The 13,977-nt window shown below is 46.9% G+C and overlaps 1 protein-coding gene across 1 annotated transcript in view; it reads right to left on the reverse strand.

Moving 5' to 3' along the window:
- The window catches only part of ALOX5 (arachidonate 5-lipoxygenase), a 52,706-nt gene extending 39,283 nt beyond the window's left edge, over window positions 1–13,423 (reverse strand). The window contains exon 1 of the mRNA XM_073352987.1: window positions 13,211–13,423. Coding sequence (XP_073209088.1) covers window positions 13,211–13,360 — 150 coding nt within the window. The 5' untranslated portion in view covers window positions 13,361–13,423. The remainder of the gene's footprint in view (window positions 1–13,210) is intronic.
- Between the last annotated feature and the right edge of the window lie 554 nt (window positions 13,424–13,977).

The following is a 13,977-nucleotide window of genomic DNA, read 5'->3' on the forward strand; positions in this document are numbered from 1 at the left end:
ACTCAGGAGAAGCCCAGGGTGAGACCGAGACCTGAGATCCTCTCCTAGGTAGAGATGTCTGGCAGGAGGCCAGGAGAGACATGGAACAGCCACAGGGGTGGAGGGAGAGCAGAGAGGAACCCTGATAAAGGTGCAGGATCTAGACTTCCAGACAGTGTGCCGAAGAGGTGTCCAGTTGAGGAATGGGGCTGAGGAGATGTGAGGGATGACCAGTCAAGCTTGAGGAGGGCAGAAGCTGGTCTAAGTTGATATTTTTGGTTTGTGATTTTGTTAGGAGATTCCAGGGCAGAGCCCTGCAAGTCCTAGCCCTGAAAGAAAGGTCAACCTAGAGAGGAAGACTCTGTCAGGGTGAGGAGAGAGCCCAGGGAAAGGCTTGGTTGGTAGAAAGATGCCCAGGGAGGTGGCAGCAAGGAGACTGGCAGAATGATCCCTGACTGCCTGTCCTGGGCTGAGTCTAGGATAGAGGGAAGGCCTGACTTCGCCATCAGGAACTGGTAAGGGGTGTGAAGCCCCTGAGAAGGGGATACAGACTCCTAGAAGCCCTAAGAAAGGGTGTTCGGACCACTGGGCCCAGAATCAAAGTAGCAGACCAAACAAAGGGATTGGACACTTGTATTTGCTGGATTTTCTGTTACCCGGGGATGGGGAGGAGTGATTGTGATAAGCCGACAGACCGAGTCACGAGATGAGGCAACTGTCACAGAGCCATCGGCAGGGGGCACAAGAAAGCAGACAGCGGCCACGTCCAGCTGCACAGGGGTGCTCCAGCAGTGAGTTCACCCTTCTGTACCTAGTCATGCAAACTGAGAGAACAGTTGGTTTGGAGATTAAGGCACTTGACTGGAAATCAGATCTGGGTTCATTGTACAGCTCTGCTATAGAGTTGGTGCAGGTCCTTGGGCAAGTCACTTAATGTCTGTGTGCCTCAGTTCTCCAGGTGTTAAATGGGGATAACACTCTTTCCTTTCTCCCACCCCTTGTCTGCCTCGTCTCTTTAGAAGGTAAAGTCTTTAGGGTGAGGACTGTCTCTTATTCTGTGTATGTGCCGTGCTTAGAATGTTGGGGCTCTGATCTCAGAGTCTCCAGGAACTATTGGAATTCCAGTCGTTAGAAATGCCTCTCTTTGCTTTTATAGCTCAGCTGAGATAAACAGTGATTCTTTTGTGTTTGGCAAGTCAGAATGGCAGCATCTTACACTCCCTTTGCACTAGTGTAAGCAGCTGCACAAGGTGCAGGACAATAGGCCCCTTGCCATAGCTAAGCTGAACTGGCTAGGACCATCATGACACTAGAAGCAAGAGCCCAATCTGTTCCCATGACCCCCTCAGAAGAAGTTATGCTCTTGTTAAGATAGAGCATTACCAGGAAGACAAGCCTGGTAATCCAATTGTTCGGCAGTTTTGGAATCACACTCTGTTTAAATTTATTGCTTGATGTGGCTGCAAAATGAAACTTCCCTGGTTTGTGGTTTTGAACATTTTCGGTAACCTTAGAAACCGACATGAACTCCACCTCTTCCTCCACTGAGTTTAGTACTGTCTGAAATGATACTGCATGTATATGCCCTGTCATTCTGTCGTCCCCGCCCTCCCCCGCTAAAAACCACACAACTTGTTCTTTTCAGGCACTTTTTTTAGTAACACTTCCAGTCAATAGGAGGTCATTTGACTCAAGCCCTCCCATTATTTTATACGTTAAGGCTAAGTCACAAAAATCAAGTCAAAAAAGTGAAGAAAATGTAGACAAACATGGTATGGATACCAGTTGCGATAGCTGTTTTGTAATGAGGACATTTGTCCACAAGCAACCGGGCTAAGAGCCCCAACTTCCTCAAAAATCCACTTCATGCAGCCACAAGATAGTAACAGCTGCCAATCACACATAGCTATAAGTAGGGCCCCACCAAATTCAGGGTCCATTTTGGTCAATTTCATGGTCATGGGATTTTAAAAATCATGAATTTCATGATTTCAGTTATTTAACTCTGAAATTTCACAGTGTTGTAATTGTAGGGGTCCTGACCCAAAAAGGGGTTTGGGAGGGAGGGGGGTTTGCAGTATTGCCACCCTTACTTCTGTGCTGCTGCTGGCGGCGGCGCTGCCTTCAGAGCTGGGCAGCTGGAGAGCGGCGGCTGCTGGGCGGGAGCCCAGTTCTGAAGGCAGCGCCGCCGCCAGCAGCAGTGCAGAAGTAAGGGTGGCCTGGTATGGTATGGCCACCCTTACTTCTGCATTGCTGCCTCAGAGCTGGATCCTCGGCCAACAGCCGCCACTCTCCACTTGCCGAGCTCTGAAGGCAGCAGTGCAGAAGTAAAGGTGGCAATACTGCGATGCCCCCTAAAATAACCTTGTAACCCTGCCCGTGGCCACCTGTTGGGTCAGGACTCCCAGTCTGAGAAATGCTGGTCTCCCTCATGAAATTTGTACAGTTTATGGTAAAAGCATACAAAAGACCAGATTTCATGGGGGAGACCAGCTTTCATGGTCCGTGACGCATTTTTCATGGCCATGAATTTGGTAGGGCCCTAGTGACTCAAAAGTTTAGAGATGAGAGAGAATGTTTTAAGCCCTCTAGTTCATCCTTCAACCAATGCGAAATGGTTCCCTCCAGTTCATGCATAAGTGTTTTGCCCAATCAAGTTTTAATTGGTTATCGGACTCTTAACACTTCTCTTTGGAGATCATTTTGCAGGGTGAAAAATCTCTTCAACAGGAAATGCCTCCTGATATTCAGCTTAACTTTCCCTTTCCTTAATTGCATTCCACTGTTGCTAGTTATCCTCCTGCTCCCATCCTAGCAGTTCCACTCTCGACGTGAAGACCATCAAATATCTGGTTATGACTTCCCCTCCCTATCCTCCTGCTGTACATCCCCAGCCTAATTTAACCAAGCTATAATCTTGAGTCATTTCACCTTCCCGCCTGACAATCTCCCTCACAACTAAAAACTCCTTTAAGCCAACCCACTAGAGGGCAGTGACACTGTCTTGGCTTTCAAGCGCTTCCCTGAAGTGGTTCTTAGAAGACCTGTTGGAGCAGGTTTCCGAGACAGGTCTGACTATTCCTTCACTCCTGAGGTGCTAGAGGGCAAGTCCTGGCTCAGACAGCGGCCAGAGCCAGATGAGCTAAGAATGTGCTGCTGCGTCTGAGGAACACGAATTATCTCCACCAATGAGAAAACATAGCTAAGTTAAATTAGGCATTCAGGCGAGGAAAAGATGACAGCGGCATTGAGGTGTCCAGGGTGGGGCTGTAGGTGGCTGCCCTGACTCTGAGGCACATGGTAGAGGAACTGCAAGCACTGATCATGATTATTTAAGCACCAGTGACATGCCTGGCCTGGTGTAAGATGAACATAAAGACTGTCCCTACCCATCAAAGAGGTCAAAGTCCAAAAGATACAGGAAATAGCCTGTGCATGTTCAGTATGTAGGTTGTGAGAGCACCCAACAGGAGATGGTCCACAGCTAGAGTCACCTCCACCTACCGCTGTCTCCCATAGGGCACAGAAATACATTGGTTTGGAGAGAATGAGTCAGTATGCTCCCCAACAGGCCAGCCAGCAGCCATCCTGCTTAGATAAATGCAACAGGGAATGCACTAGTCTGCAAGCTACAAAAAAGAAAAAAAAAAAAAAACAGAAATGTGAACTAGAGCTAGACCCGAACCAAACCCAGCTCTCCCAATCTATGGGGGAAGTTTGGATCCAGATCTGCATCCGTAGCTTGCAGCACCTCTAAATACAACAGCTGCTAGATAGTGAGGCTCAAATTTTCAAAACTGGACATGGATACTGGATGCCTTGATTTCTGAGATACCGGGGCCCTGGTTTTCAGCTAGCACCGAGCCCTCACCGCTCCAGCCAAGGCAACAGAAGGTGCAGTGCATGGCAGGTCCAAAAATCAGGCCCAAGGTGTCTCTGCTTAAGTCAATGGTCACCTCAGGAGGAGGCTCAAACCCACTTGTATTTAACAGGCAGTGGGCACAATCCTGCTCTCACTGAAGTCAATGGGAGTTTAGCCACAGAGCTTAGTGGGGCCAGGATCTGTAAGTTGTGCCCGTTATTTTCCCCCCATAAGTGACCACATCTCCTCAGTGGAACAGAAATGGCCCTTGCAGCCACATCACCAAGTGCATTCCTGTATTACTGACTCATTTGATAAATGTCTAACTCCGTATTCCCCACTCTACCACCTCCTGCCATAAGTACTAATGTGCAGATTGAAACACGCTTTAAGGCTCCTCCAAGCTCTACAAGAATCCTCCTAAAACAGCCACAATTTGTGCCCAGCTGTGGCAGTAGCAAATTGCAGGACACCCCTCCACTGTATTCCTAGCCAGACCATGTCCCACCCTCCCAGAGCAGCTGCCTTCCAGTGCCCTCCTGATCTTTGCTTATCTCCCACTCAACCTTCTCACTTTTCAGTTCAAAAACAGCTGCATCCCTGCATCTTCCAACACCAACACAAGGCCTCTCTTCTTTATTGGTCAACCTGTGCCAAGGATTCTGGGTCACATCTTGGAACTGAAGGTACCAGGCTGCAAAATGTTTCTCCTCTGCACTTTTCAATTTTTTTGTCAGAAATGACAATGCTTGACTCATTTCTACTTCATGCTCCTCTTCCTGCAGCTCCCAGTTTTCTCCATAGGCACTCATGAAAGCACATCTGCTAGAAGCAGTTCCTGACTGGGCCTGTATTTCACATCTAGTGGGTACTTTTGCAATATCATGATAATTTTCTGAAGTCCAGACCATGCTACGCACAGCGGTTTCTATAATATGGCTTCCAATGCTTGGCGGCCTATTTCCAGCTTGACCCATTCATGTCTATAAACAGCTTCATGAAACTGCACAAACACATCTTCTTCTTCTTCTTCCATCTCAGCATGTTTCTGTGGTATTTGGAAGAATGTGGCCCAGGGCGACTAACGTTCAACAGGACAATCTCCAACCCATGTGAACTTACCAGTCTGCACCGGCACCAGTTTGGTTACTGCTATACAGACATCATGAAAGGGAATTCAAATACATGAATGTTTTCCCGATATCATGTAACGTAATAAACACAACTGTATAGCAGTTCTACCTGAAAGAACCCGACTCAGCCAACTGGTATGTCCTACGTGAATGGACCTGTCATGTTCTTGGCACGCTCAGTGGGTGTGTACTAATTAGCATGTTCTGTAGGCATGTTCTCCTTAACTGCACTTGGCAAGGGGTATCTGGAGGTACATGGCACATTCATCAGCCACAGACCTACCTGGCATGCTCAAGCAACACAGCAACTAATAGAAAGGTTTCAGTTTATAAATCCAAGTAGGGTTTTGCTAATAAAAATTTCACCTTTCCTTTCCCACATTGGTGCCCTGCTTGGAAATAAAGAAATTCCTCTCCGCCCCCCAGCACCATTCAGTACATAAGAACAGCCACACTGGATCAGACCAAAGGTCCATCTAGCCCAGTATCCTGTCTTCCAACAGTGGCCAATGCCAGGTGCCCCAGAGGGAATGAACAGAACAGGTAATCATCGAGTGATCCACCCCCTGTCGCCCATTCCCAGCTTCTGACAAAAGTAAGCATAAGAGTACAAATAAGAGGTTTTTATTATGACTATTACTACTGATATTTAACATTACTGCTGGTGTTACACAGCCACCAAGAGGTCCCGGTTGCGATCAGGGCCCCATTGTACTGGGCACTCTACAAAGACAATAGGGTACGTCCACACTTCAAGCTGGAGGTGTAAATTTCACCTTGAGGAGACTTACCTGTGTCAGCTCTGATCAAGCTAGTGTGCTAAAAATAGCATAGCCACGGCATTGTGAGTGGCGGGTGGGACTGGCCACCCTGAGGACATGCCTACCATCTCAGATGGGTATATACACGGGGCAGCTAGCCCCTCGTGCCACCATGGCTGCACTCTAATTTTAGCCCACTAACTCAGAGTCAACAAGGGCACGTCTCCTTAAGCTGGAACTACCCGTCCAGCTCAAAGGGAGACATACCCATGCAGGCAACTTGCTGTCCAAATGGACAAGACAGGCAAAGTGTGGGTGGCAAAGAGCATTATTATCCCCATTTTAAGGATTGTGGGGAACTGAGGCACACAGAGAATAAGTGGCATTTCCAGACGCTAACAAGAAGTCTGTGACAAAGCCAGGAATTGATCTACTTTCATTATCAACATGAAACAGAGAATAAATGAATCATAGATTTAAAGTATTATAGAACAATGTCAATTAGACCTAACAAACAGTTACAATCGAAATAACATAACCACGACTGATTAATTGCCACAAACTCATTCAGCTGATGGAAAACCTACAGCTCTAAAATACATTTATATTTCACAAGTCCAAGTAATAGAAAAAGGCTGCCCAGTTTGCCTAAACAGACCTTAATTTTTTCCATCTTTTCATGTATGTTTTGAAAATGTATCTCAGGGTGAATCAATTTAAATTGGGATTTAAATTACCAACTGATTTAAATCAGCAATTATCACCAACTTTACCATTTGTACTTAAGATATTTTCTAAAGAAAGGTGCATTCTCATTGGTCGATAGAATCATTAATATGTTGATTTACAACTAAATAGATCCTTTACCCTAGATTTGGTACATCTTTTTACAACCTAGGAAGGTACACTAGAACTATATACATGTATTTAAGCAATTATATAGCTTAATATTTTCAGATTCTTATTAATTGTATGTTTTAATATGTTAGAAAATGGTGAATGATATATTGCTCATTTACTAGATAGTTAACTTTTTGCTCAAGATTTGCATCCAGCAGCATTAGGGTGGTAAATGGCATTTAATTAAACGCACAATATATCATATAACATTTATTTTGATTAAACAAAACAAGCCCTTAATACAGTACATGACCTATTTTGCCATATTTATAAAGCTTAACCCCCAATAGCTAGATATTTTCCCCCTGATTACTAACTCAAATCATGCCAAACCAGCTTCATTTCCTTCTTTGACAAGGTAACTGGTTTGCTGCATAGGGGGAATGCGGTGGACATATTATATCTGGACTTTAGCAAGGCTCTTGACTCAGTCCCACATGACATTCTGATAAGTAAGCTGGAGAAATGTGGGGTCAGCAGAACTACGATTAAGTGGACACATAATTGGTAAAACAACCGCAAACAAAAAGTAACTATTAATGGAATGATGTCAGATTGGAAGGTGACCTGGGATTCTACAGGGATCTATGTTCTGGGTCTGGACTTGTTTGACCTAGATGTAAGTATAGAGCATACTGATCAAGTTTGAAGATGACACAAAGCTAGACAGGAGTTGCCAACACTTTGGAGGACAGAGCTAAGATTCAGAGGGATCTTGATAAACTGGAGAACTGGGCTATAAACAGCAAAATGAAATTCAAGAAAACAAAGGTAAGGTGCTACACTTAGGGAAGAAAAGCCAAATGCACAAACACAGAATGGGAGAAAACTGGCTTGTCACCAGCACTGCTGAGAAAGATCTAGGAGTCATGGTGGACCAGAACCTCAACATGAGTTAACAATGTGATGCTGTTGCAAAAAAAGCAAATACAGTTTTGGGTTGCATTAACAGAGGCATAGCATGCAAGTCATGGGAAGTGATAGTACCGCTCTACTCGTCACTGGTTAGGCCTCAGCTGGAGTACTGTGTCCAGTTTTGGTCACTGCTGTATAGAGAGGATGAAGAGAAACTGAAAAGGATCCAGAGGCAAGTGACAAGGATGATCAAAGGGATGGAGTGCAAGCCATGTGAGCAAAGGCTGAAGGAACTGGGTATGGTTAGTTTGGAAAAGAGGAGATTAAGGTTGGGGGGGGGGGGGGAAATATGATAATGGTCTTCAAATAGTTGAAAGGCTGCCATAAAAAACATGGTGAAAAATAGTTCTGTCTTGCTACAGAGGGCAGGACAAAAGGCAATGGGTTCAAACTGCAGTACACCAGATCAGATTTAGATTAAATCTCAGGAGAAACTTCCTAACTGTAAGAACAGTAGGACAATGGAACAAACTACCTAAGGAGGTTGTGGAAGCTCCTTTACTGGAGGCTGTCAAAAGGAGGCTGGGCAGCCATCTGTCTTGGATGGTTCGGATATAACTCCTGCATCTTGGCAGGGGGTTAGACTAGATGACCCTTGTGGTCCCTTCTAACCCTATGGTTCCATGATTCGATGATTCTTTCTTTGTACAGAAAGCAGCCTTTAACTCAAAGTTTATGTTAGAGACTCGTGGATTCAGCATATTTATTTTTTATTTAAACAGTTTAAGTGATTATAAATGTAGGCCTTAACATAGTTGTATTAAATTCAGATTTCATTTTAAATAGGTTTATTTTTAAAAAGAAAAAACTTAGTATAATTTAAACAAAATATAAAGACCCATTTAAATTTAAAAATGATTTATTTTAGATCATCCCTTTTTATCCATCCTGATGTATCTACAATAGTTTTCTACAGGTACATGGTTAGTGCTTTGAAATAGTTGCTCCTCCAAATATATTAGCCATATATTTCAAGTATGTCAAACCAGAGCTAATATATACCTTTCAAGATAACTTCTTATTGTAGACCCACCACATCTCACAAACGAGTAAATCTTGATTTGGGCCCCAATTCTGCAAGCAGATGTGTGCTTCACTTTAAGCACATGGAGTAGTTCCATTGCCTCCCCAGAAACCACGTGCTCAATGTTGAAAACGTGCATGTTTGCCCAATTCTGCCATCTGCTTCTTTCTCTTCTCGCTTCCTATCATTCTCCCTCTCAATCATTTCTTCTTCAGGTCTCTTATTCTTCCTCCTTCAGCCTTCATTCATACACCCTAGCAAAACGTTAACTATATTGTTGGCCTACATCCCAGTAAGGTAGTGGTCTCATTTTTTAACGTTTGGGGCTAAAAAATGACAAGCCCTTTGAACTTTCAAAGTTTCTCTCCACATTGTTACTTGTGCATATACCCAGTGAACTCTTTGTATGCACTTTGGGTAAACTTTACAGATGGGACAATGATCGCATTGCAATCACAAGCACTGAGCTTAACCAAGGAACCTTTCAAAAATCTGACTTGCCCAGCTAGATGGCAATACGGTAGTTGCACAAAACTGGGATGCGAAAGCTAACAATATTTTTAGGTGAACCTGGCACGTTAACTGCACATCTGGACATTGTCTGCAAGACTTTAGAATTGTTTTGCAGCCTTACCTGCTGTACTCTTTGAAAATTACCCTCCTTTGTGTCTCATAATTGGATGTTAGGAGGTGGCAGAGATGGCCAGAAATGTGATATGGCAATTACTCCTCTTGTGCAGGCTGGGGCTGTCATTCTCAGCCAGTTTGTATTGGTGACAGTGTTGTGAGCCAGGGAACTGGAAGCCTTTATACAGAAAAGCTCAGAATGAAAGTACAGAACTAACATTTTATTGGATCTATCAGACATGGCTGAAAATAAACTTGAAACTAAGCCCCCAAAGTAGCCTGTCCAAGCAACTAGTTCTCCCGCAAAACCTGGAATGAGTTGCTGAGGTGCAGTCTGTAGTCGGCTGTTCTAATTCTCTGCTCTGGATTAAGGAGCGGATCTTTCCAAGGCATTAAGAAGGACACAGATAAATCCGCCCCAAATACAAATTTGAAATTGAAAAGATGGATTTCTTCTCTGGAAGTACTTGCAAGATGGGTTTCTTTTAATGACAGCAAACAGACAGGGCTTAAATGGGAAATCAGAAGAAAATGGGGAACTGCGAAGTGCTATGCAACATTCACTATGACACCAACAGGAACTTACTCAAAAATAACTTGATAAAAAACCAGCTTCTAAATAGTTTGTATCCAATACTCAGAGTAAGTCCCAGGAATAACAGAATCAGGGCTTTCATTGTACAAGTCTCTTTGCGCTTTCCATATCTCCTCCCTCTTGGAACATTTGATATGCAAATCTCTTACACAGAATTTGTCCAAGACTTCGTTTATTATACCCAACAATAACCATGATTTGAATGAATTCAGAGGAAGCAAGTGTCAGGATAATGCAAACAATTGACCTGTCACCAGTTGCACTGAAAAGCATAACATACAGAGAGACTTTGTGTCAGTTCAGTTTTATTTTTGTTCTGTGTGTCTTTTTAAATTTTCCACTACTGTATGAGTAACAGGTCTAATAAGTGTTGCTGCCTTTGCGACAGTGCTTCTCATGCCTAACAGCACGTGCCTAGACAGATATACAGTATTCTACATTATAATGTAGACTTTAACCACAAAACCTGAGCACATTGTATTCAAAGATCTGCCAATATAGTTGCCTATAGGAACATAGGTTTATATTTACTCTAATATAGCACGTAGTAAATGCATGCTGTAAAAATGGCAGCAAACAGATAGTGTTAAATGAACCATTTAAAACAGTTTGAGATAGTAAATACGTATGGAAAGTAAGTTTTTTCAGTAGTAACCAGAAGCGTACAACAGAGAGCCACTCTGCTGGGTGCTAGACAGACATGTGGTAAAGAGGCAGCCTCTGCCCCAGGAAATTTACGACCTACCGAAATGAGTATGTGATATAAAATATAGGACAAAAGGTACAATTTTCTAAAGTGCCTAAGTCTCATTTTAAAAAGGGGCCCAGGAATTTAGGAGCCTAGTCTCATTGAAAGTCAATGTGACTGCAGCTACTAAAGGTAACATTTTCAAAAACACCTAAGTTCCACTGACTTTCTATGAGACCTGAGCTGCTATGTGCCCATGTCACTCCTGAAAATGTGACTTAAGCTCCTAAATCACATGGGGTACAATTTTCAAAAGTGCCTTGCCTAACACCAGGTCTACACTAAAAAGTTTGGTCAACCTCACTGAGCGACACAGGTAAGCCAACCTAATCACCGGTGTAGACAGTGGTAGGTTGATGGAAGAATTCCTCCCTCATTTTCAGGGAGGTGGATTAACTACACCAATGGGAGACTCCCATCGTGTCTACATGGCAGCTGCACCACTGTAGCATTTCAAGTGTAGACAGGCCCTAAGTCTAGTATTTCCGCACTACAGGATGCAGAACAGATACTGAAGCCTACTATTATGAAACACAATAGGGACTTTTAAAATAAATAAATAAGCCAACAGCATGGATGCTGAGGTGTGACCAGCCAGACAAGGATAAGGGCAGAATAGGACTCTCACAGAATTGTAGAAATTAGGGATACAAAGTATATCAGTCCAGTTCTTCAGTCCCTCATTTTCCTAGCACCTAGTGTGTGTGATATCCCTGTACTGTTCTCCTAGTTCCATTTATGGCATCTCAAACATCTCCCTTAGCACGTAGCTCCCTTGTCTTGGTCTAGAGCAGCGGTTCTCAAACTGTGAATGGGGTCGCCCGGGCTGGCTTAGACTTGCTGGGGCCCGGGGCTGAAGCCCAAGCCCCACTGCCCAGGGCCGAAGCCAAAGCCTGAGGGCTTCAGCCCTGGACAGCGGGGCTCAGGTTGCAGGCCCCCTGCCTGGTGCTGAAGCCCTTGAGCTTCAGGTTTGGTTCCCATGCCCAGAGCGGTGGGGCTCAGGCTTTGTCCCCCCTCACCCTGGGCAGTGGGGTTTGCATGGGCTCAGGTTTCAGTGTCCCCCCCGGGGAGTCGTGAAGTAATTTTTGTTCTCAGAATGGCGTCGTGGTGCAATGAAGTTTGAGAACCTAGAGGCTTGATAGTTATCTAATTTCATATTTAGATGGGCCAAATAAGAAATTAGACAGTTTGTGTATTGTTCAGCCAATTAAATAATCTGTTGGAATTATGCTGGCTGTTCAAGACATAGCTCTGGTACCTCTCTTGAGTAAATAATACGCATCCAGAAAACATTTTTTTCTGGAGAGCCACTTAAAATATGTTCAATTAATGCTAAAGTCATAGCACAAAACTTACCAATGGATGAAAGATCGTGCATTATCTCTTTGTGCTTTTCTTGTATTCCAAATGGCAAGGTAATACTTTAACTTTCCATGTAGGCTCTCAAAGCACTTTGCAAATCTTAACAAATCAATCACCACAACACTCCAGTGAGGCATGATGACACCTTTTACAGACTGGGGAAACTGAGGCAGAGTGACTCACTTATCATGTCTAGCACCCATGGCAGAAGAGGACACAGGATGCAGGAGTCCTGACTCTCAATCCTCTCTGCTAAGCCCTGTCACAGGCAAAGGGAACCACGTTAGATTCTTGGGTTTGCTGGTTCAGGAGACATTATTAGAAGCAGTTCCCATGGGGCAATAAACCATGTCCATTATTCAACTTGAGAATCTTATCCAGAAGGGCAAGGAAACATCATGCCCCTTCATCTGCTTTAGTGACCTAGGAGCAGATCTTTCCCTGCATTGCAGCACCAGGTACGCCAAGAACTAGCCCGTGTCACCCTTCACTCCAAATCCCATCTCAGAGACCTCCTGACTCAGTCAGATCCCAGCCCTGCTGGTGTGGGCAGCAGGTAGGATGCCGGTGCCTTCTCTGCTCTAGATCATACGGGTGGGAAGGGTGAACGGGTTTAGGGGGGGATGGAGTGTCAGGGTAGGGGCATAGCACCCCCCGCCCCCATGTCCCAGTCCCCTTCCTGCCGACAGCACCAAGACAAAGGTAGATGCAGAGGCCCGCCATGGTTCTGACCCTACCAAGGGGGCAGCACTGGGGAAGGATAAAAGAGTGATGGAGTGCAGGTGCTCACATCCCATTCCTGAAGGAAGTAGTGGGACAGAGAGAAGAAGAGGCAGTGGAGGGTTCCTAAGCCCCCTTTACAGCTGCTTCAAGAGATGGGGAAAAGGGCATTAACAGGTAAAATGCCCTCCGCTGTCCTGAGAGCTGGAGCACCCACAGGATGCTATCCCATGGCCAGGAGACAGAGCTGGGGACGCAGTCCTAAGAGGTGGGCGTCTCAGAGCCGGGGAGGCCGCCGTCCCAGGGCAGGGGGCACAGAGCTGGGGCTGGACTGGGAGAAGTGGGTATGGAAAAGGGGGTGCAGGGCTTGGGCTGTGTGCAGCGGGCACAGTCACAGGGAGGGGACTGCCCCAAGGGACAGGGGGCTGTGCGCGGGGGAAGCGAAGGGGGCGCGGCGCGGGAACTGGAGAGGAGAGCGGGGGGCGGGGGGCAGCGGGACGCAGCGCTGGACTGGCCGGAGGCGGGGGGCACGGGCCTGGCCGGGCAAAGGGGTGCGGCGCGGGGCCGGCCGGCTGCGCACTCACCGCGCCCCGCTCGAAGTCGTTGTAGAAGGGCTTGTCCAGCAGGTGCCTCTCGCTGCAGCCCGCGGTGCCCTCCAGGCTCACGTAGATGTAGTCGTCGGTGCCCGCGAACCACTGGGTGCCGGTGGCCACGGTGACGGTGTAGGACGGCATGGCCCGGCCGGAGCGCGCAGCCACGAGGAGCCGAGCTGCCCGCCTGCGCCGGCGGGGGAAATGAGCTCCGGGCCCCGCTGCTGCAGCAGCAGCACCGCCCCCTCGACCAAAGCCCCTCCCTGCCCCCGGCTACACCCCTCCCGTGCACGGCCCCCAGCTACACAGCCCCTAGTTAGCCCTCCGTGCCCCCGGCTACAGCCCTTCCGTGTACAGCCCCCGGCTACACCCCTCCAGGTACACAGCCCCCAGCTACCCCTCCCTGCCCCCGGCTACACCCCTCCCGTGCACGGCCCCTAGTTACCCCTCCCTGCCCCCGGCTACACCCCTCCCGTGCACGGCCCCCAGCTACACAGCCCCTAGTTAGCCCTCCGTGCCCCCGGCTACAGCCCTTCCATGTACAGCCCCCGGCTACACCCCTCCAGGTACACAGCCCCCGGCTACCCCTCCCTGCCCCCGGCTACACCCCTCCCGTGCACGGCCCCCAGCTACACAGCCCCTAGTTAGCCCTCCGTGCCCCCGGCTACAGCCCTTCCGTGTACAGCCCCCGGCTACACCCCTCCAGGTACACAGCCCCCGGCTACCCCTCCCTGCCCCCGGCTACACCCCTCCCGTGCACG

Source organism: Lepidochelys kempii, chromosome 7 (genome assembly GCF_965140265.1).
Source record: "Lepidochelys kempii isolate rLepKem1 chromosome 7, rLepKem1.hap2, whole genome shotgun sequence".
NCBI lineage: Eukaryota > Metazoa > Chordata > Testudines > Cheloniidae > Lepidochelys > Lepidochelys kempii.